Source organism: Dermacentor variabilis, chromosome 9 (assembly GCF_050947875.1).
Source record: "Dermacentor variabilis isolate Ectoservices chromosome 9, ASM5094787v1, whole genome shotgun sequence".
Lineage (NCBI taxonomy): Eukaryota > Metazoa > Arthropoda > Arachnida > Ixodida > Ixodidae > Dermacentor > Dermacentor variabilis.
Window position 1 is genome coordinate 34,129,224 of NC_134576.1, and position 6,652 is coordinate 34,135,875.

Sequence of the window (6,652 nt, forward strand, 5' to 3'; positions counted from 1 at the left end):
TCGCGTCTGCACCTTGACATTCGTTTCGAGTGCCGCGCTGTGCCTGCACCACAGAAATCGAGCTGCATGATTTCTGAACTTCTCGTGAACCGCCTTGAAATGGTTTACAGTGGTGCAGGCGTATCGAACAGACCTGATGGCTTGGTTCCACGCAGCGCATGACGTCATACATGGCTTGGCAATATGGCGGTGGGTGCCGGAGGACGGGGCTTAGAGCCACCGAGTCCTAAGTCATATTCTGGACTGAAATGTGCTATTACCACCCATTTTTAACGCGATAGCGTTAAGGAGCTCGTGTCGCAGAAACGCCGGTGTCGTCGGCGTCGGCGTCGGTGTCGGCGTCGGCGGCGTTGGCCGTGAGCGATAAATCACGGCAGGCACTTCATAAATAAAAAGCAACTTCCAAGATGGGCTGGGTGGGAATCGAACCAGGGTCTCCGGAGTGTGAGACGGAGACGTTACCTCTGAGCCACGAGTTCGATGCTTCAAAGCGGTACAAAAGCGCCTCTAGTGAACGCGGTGTTGCCTTAGAAACGAGCTGTTTCTAAGGCTCAGGCGTGCGTCGCTTGTTCAGGCGCACATTTCGTTGTCGCGCCGAACGCCGCGTCGCTCGACGCTCACCGCGTCCGATGCGGGGCGCGTAGTCGCTGCGCCGTAGCCATTGTCTTACACCCCTTGGCGGGTCGACGGGAACGCTGTCGCGTTCCACTCTTGAAGGCGAAGCTTAAGCGTCCTCCAATTTTTATGAGTGTATAGCCATAATAAACCCTCTGCTACAATTTCTTGCCGGAAACCATAAATTATTGCGTGACCGTGTCATTCCCCCTTAATCGTTATTACGCTGTCATGTCCTACACCACAGAGGTCGATGTACCGAAGTCTGTTTTTTTCGTCCGAACAATCACCGAGAAAAAAGAAGCTCGAGTCGCAAGTCATCACAGGCTGGCAGTTAGGCGACTCGTTCTAGCAACGGTTGGAAATTATATTTATGTAACTATGGTATACGTGAGTACTGTATATGAAATTTTGTGTATTTTGTTGTGTTTCACTTTATATATTGCACTGTACGTTCTTGTACATTGTTTTCCGCACTCCTGTAAGAGCCTGACATGGCAACATGCTAGGAACTCAATAAAGTTCATTGGCGTTATGCCGTGTAGACACTGCTTAACGTACTTTGAATGTTAAAGGAACACAATTTTGACCGTTTAGAACGGCTTGTTTCAGATAGCATGAATGTAGAGCAGCCTCCTGGCGAAATTGTACGTTTGGAATACGAGAAGATGCGTTACGAAAAGCGTGCAAATATAGACGCTTCTGCTACTGAAAAGAAAAAGAACGCCGCAATTGCTGCTCACCAGACGCGATGCGTGGCGGAAAACGCGTGGTTGCTCGGCATGACTGGAGAGATTGCGCAACGCCCGCGGCCTTCCTGCGGCGCTTTGCAAAATCTATGAGGCGACGTGCTCGGGCTTGCGTCTGATACCATAACCACCAGACGCACGCGTTGTCGGCTAAGTTGGTGTGTAAAGGTTGTTCATCGCAAAACAACATAACTACGAACTTTGCCAAGATTGCTTGAAATTACTAATTTAGCTAAAGTAAAATTCCGTTGCCCTTGGCCAAGTGTGTGTACCAACGGGTCCCCTTTTCATGTATGTGCTGCCTGTGTATAAAGTCTCATGCAGCAGTACCTTCTAATCTATCCTTTGCACACAATACGATTGCGGAAATGTTCCGATTCACGAATAGAAACAGCGAAAGGCTCACAACATTATTTATTTATAGTTGAATGTACATGTTATGGAAGGGGCGAGAACACGTCAGACCAATTAGACTAGATGGCGACTGCACTCCGCACAGTTTCGTTATCTCCCACCCCCTAACCAGAATGGCAAAAGAAAGTGAACACTCTTCTTCGTCAAGAAGAAGCCAATTCAAGGGGTTACACTGAGAAAGGAAAGCTAGAATAAAAACCAGGACGCACGAAATAACCAGAATTGTTCAAAGGAAATGAGAGCTCGCGAATATCCCACGAAGAGGCAGCAGTTCGCTAAGGCGCACAACAAGGCGACGGTTCTGTCAGCGTTCTTACATGCCACCGCTTCACTGATTACAGTCGTTCAACATCCCGTCATCCAACCGACCATGCGAGCGAGCTGTCAAATGACGTCGAAGTATTTCTAGCTGTTCCATTATCAAGCCCACGGCGTCCCGAATGTTCGAATTTGTCGAGGACAACCTCTGCTCAAGCTCGTTGCGGGCGTTTCCCATGTCCTCCAGAAGAGAGTGGGTGTCTGCGGACTGCAGAAAAATTCCTGCCACGCCTTTGCACTTCTTATAGTGGCTGGCCAAGTCCTTGTAGGCCAAAGCCTCTTCACACTTTGGACACTCCTTCAGGTAGAAAGCGCAGCTACGGCACAAGTGGTCGCTCAAACGAACGAGGGAGTCGCTGTAGTCGCAGCCACTGCCGACGTTCACACAGCGCACGACCCTTACTCCCAGCACCCGTTCCAGAGTAGTTCCGATGTCTTTGGCGGCCGAACTTAATGTTTGCTTGTCGATCCCGCACGCGGGAAGTTCGGCTTCGTACGCAACTGTGCGGCATTCCTCGCATACCCTGTGTAAGCACGGGAGTATGGCTAATTCAGCGGACACCACACCGCACCAATTGCAAACTTGTTCGTCGTCTATTTCCTCCACGAACTCGACAGTCTTCCAGTCAGTGTGGCCGCCGAAGCCACACACACGGTAGTAAAATTTTTGCCGCGCTTCGTCCATGCCGGGTGTCCGCCGCGCCAATCACCAAGCCACGATATTCCGCTGCGGGGTTGGGTTCGAAGCGTTATAGTCTAGTGTAGACACTGCGTAGGCGCGTAGGGAATAGCGATCGGCTGGATCAGCCTTAAGAGCCAACAAAGCGCTGACGGCTTTATCATAACCAAGAAAGTGATAAGCGGTTCCGATTGCAGAGTGATCAGTGTTCGGCATATTCTCTTTTCCGCAAGCGTCACCGCTGATAGAACTCGCACCACCCGTGTTTAAAGCGTCTCGATCGCTTTACCCTTGCTTATAACAGGTATATATACGAATACTGTGAACTCATCTGACGAGAAGTTGAACCGCACAAGCAAGTTTTGCTACGTTTCTGCGCGCATAGTGGTCGTCGTTCCTGGAGCAAACGTCGCTGCGAAAAATGGTGGTACGGTGCAAGGACGCAGCTGATATAGCCGCCATCAGTCGCTGACATTGCAGCCGTTATCGAGCAGCGTGGGCCAGCTGGATTTCAATGCTGCTTATTGCGGCTCCTACAGCGAAGAAAGCGTCACGTTTTCTGTGGACTGCCGCGTGGTGGACAGTTTCGACTGCAGCAGCTCGTTCTGCCGAGACCCGAGTTGACTTGACGTCGTCCTCTGCGAAGGAGCGCCCCGCTCGACAAAGATGGCCGGCTCGATGCAGAGATGGAGGCACAGCGTACACGGCTTCGGAAGACACGTGGAAATGAAGACAGTGGAGTTTATGGACAAGCTCGAGCATGGGCAGGTTTGCTGTTGGTGCGGCTCGGTGTCCTTAGAAATGTTTCGGCTTCAGTGTCAGCACGACATATGTGAACTCTGCAAACGAAAGTATGCCTCATCGAATGGCGCGTCATACATAATTAATTGCTGTGAAGAGGGTATGCGTGCACCTGAGCTTAAAGTGGAAGCCGGGCACCCTGGCGACAAGCGAGTACGTTGCGTTAACGCGGCTAGTGGCTGCGACTTCGTTGGACCTCTAAAAGACTTGGGCCGACACCTGCAGGAGAGCTGCGCCCTGTACCCGGCGACGTGCTCCAAGTGCGGAGACACCGTTGCCCACAAGGACATGCGGAGCCATTACCCTGCGTGCAGCGGCAGACCGGGAGTGTTTATTCGCCACTCGGACGCTCGCTCCCTGCTTGAAAACTTGGGTGCCGCATGCGACAAGCTCGAGCAGGCTGTGGCCTCAGCTGGGCTGAACAACCGCGACGCGCTCCGGGACACGGTTAGTTTGGCGCGCGAACGGTTGGCCAGGATTCGCGGCCAACTGGATGCAGGCACGCCAGGGTACATAAAAGCGTACAGTGTCCCTCGTCTCGGCAAATGAAAACCGCGGCGCAGACGGCAACGCTGGGCCTTCCTAGCGATTGAAATAGGAGTATTTTGCCATTGGTAACTTTCGCGAGATATCTACTTTTGTTAAACTTATTTTGCGTATTTCGTTAAATAAATTACACCATACCTTTCATTCCGGCGAAGTCATCGTCATTGCCAATACGCGCTCATGTGAACTAGCATTCCTATCGAAGCTGTAAAGGTGACTTCCGCAACGGTTTTTGTATGGCGATGGTTAAGGCTGGCAGCAATTGTGTCGGTGCCAGATTATCATTAAAACGCACAACAGGATAGCAGTTAAACGTTCGCATTTGTGTTACTTGCCCTCGTATTCAGATATGCGTCTTAACTTGAAGCCCGTGCAGCAAGTCAAGTGTAATTCAATGACGTCTATCGCGAATGCGCCGAAGTAAACGCAGTGCGCGTCGTGGCTATGTTTACGCCGTTTAGACCAGGCGACGGCGGTGGGATATCTTGTGAATTTTCCACTAGTGGACATGTCCGTTTCGTCTACTGCTGAAGTGTTGATTCGCTGGGAGCGCCTGTTTAATTCTGACTTGTACCCGAGCCGAGCCAATCGATCAGAACATTGGAAGCGACGAAAATAGAGAAGTGCATTAGGTGGAAACTTACAGAATCCTTCCCCAAGTCAAGCAAGGGCTTCAAGTTAACAAGAAATTTGAGAAGGGAGTGAGTGTCTCTTCGTGGCTCCACAAGTTCACTGCGTTTTTTAAAAATAATTTCTAACTAGCCCACCAATACTTCCTGAGCCGCATCAGATGGCATTCATAGAACAGTGGAGGACGCAGCCAACCTCGAAGACCGAAGCAGCCGTACACATGACCAAGGAATTTGTGAAAACACGCAGCCGGCTTCGTTAAACTCACAGCCAGCAACGCACAACTGTACAAACAATCGAAACTGTGAGCTATGTGGATGCGCAGCTACACGCGTCGCATACGGCACGCTATAAACGTTCATGTGTTAATATGTAGCGAGGCATTTGAAAATGGTTATAGCGAATGAATCGCACCGTAAATAATGTAATGAGTCGTAAGGGTGGCCGATCGGGCGTGTTGGTAATGCGGCACCTTTGTTTAGCAGCACGATGATCCCTTTCTATTACTTCCCATGCAGATCGTCACACTGCTAACCAAATATGTTTGTATTTTTTGGAGTTGTAGTTTGGCACACACTTCCTTGCGCGCGGCGTTTACCTGCGTCTTAGCTTTTAAGTACCCTGACTGGGCTAAGAAGCTGATGCATGTTCCTTACGGCTAGCTTTTATGAAGAAAATCGGCATTTTCATCTTCAACTTTATTTTCCCATTTTAGAGCATAGATGGAGCGGTTGCAGAAAATACGCCAGGGCAGCTTGGCAAGTCTACACACCTAACGTTCAGCAGCCAGGCAGTACTACAACATGTGCAATTTTAAAAACATACATAAGTACACGAAGGTATCAATAAAGGATACGCGCAACAGGAATATGTGCACAGAAGTAAACTTAAGCCATTTGATCTAAATACATAATATGAAGCTCTTTGTGTGAACAGGCAAGCAAATCGAAATTAATGAGACCGCATCCATTAAGAGGAGACAGAAGAGCATAGTGAATGCGTTCTTTTCCAAGAAAAAGTCAAGGTGTCGGTAGTATCCATCCCTCGCCATGTCTTGTTGGATTGCCTAATACATTTTCTCGTTAGCTGTGCGAATTTCTTGAGGGTGGTTAGGTAGTTCTAGTTTCCGATTTAAAGGTGACACTAAGGCGATATTTATAAAATACATGTACTTTTTTCACTCATGAATGACTAATAAAAACTGATCTCTGATGTCGGTATGACGAATTAGAGATGTCGGGGATACCTTATTTAGATAAGGTGAATGCGTTCCAGGTTAGTGAACATTGCAATAATCCCAAGTTAACTGGGAATAATTTAAATGCGAGTCCAAGATCGAGTTGTAAATCAGCGTCTTAGTTTGCTTAAGAAAGATATATTATCACGTTGTAGTGATGGTGAAGAAATCAGCGAAACTGGGAATGACAAAGTAGCGTTTTATTGGGCATACTTGAGCCCTCAAAAACAGGCTACACTCAAAGAACGGCGACAGCGGCGAACACAGTCGGCGACCATCGAAAGTCTGATCAGCTGGTCAAGCGCGTCAGCTTTTTTACATCAGACATCGAAGGTTCCCGAGTAATCGCTGGTGCCCGCGTGTCTTCCAGAAAGTTCTACACCATTCGCGTCGCGCATGCATGAAACCAGATTACACAAGATTCGGCGACAACCAGACAGCGGATACATCGATTACATTGGAGAAAGTTCCGACACGTGCGGGCACGTCCCAGGCTGAGCGATAAGAATTGTTAGACGGTGAAAAGCGGTCAACCGAAAAAGACCAAGTGCACGTGTAAATGCCCCCCTCTCAAGAAGCACCGTCCCGATGCTGCAAAGCAAACAGCAGAGCTAAAAAAAAGACACTTATTGAACAAAACCAACAAAACAACACAAAAGCAAT

At 49.1% G+C, this 6,652-nt stretch overlaps 1 protein-coding gene across 1 annotated transcript; it reads right to left on the reverse strand.

Moving 5' to 3' along the window:
- Positions 1-1,741: 1,741 nt before the first annotated feature.
- Positions 1,742-2,866, reverse strand: LOC142557973 (TNF receptor-associated factor 5-like). Its single transcript, XM_075670150.1, has one exon. The coding sequence runs from the start codon at positions 2,779-2,781 to the stop codon at positions 2,107-2,109; it is 675 nt and encodes a 224-aa protein (XP_075526265.1). The 5' UTR covers positions 2,782-2,866; the 3' UTR covers positions 1,742-2,106.
- Positions 2,867-6,652: the final 3,786 nt, after the last annotated feature.

Bases quoted from the DNA above. Each gene is read 5' to 3' on its own strand.
- LOC142557973 (XM_075670150.1), bottom strand. From the start codon at position 2,781: ATGGACGAAGCGCGGCAAAAATTTTACTACCGTGTGTGTGGCTTCGGC.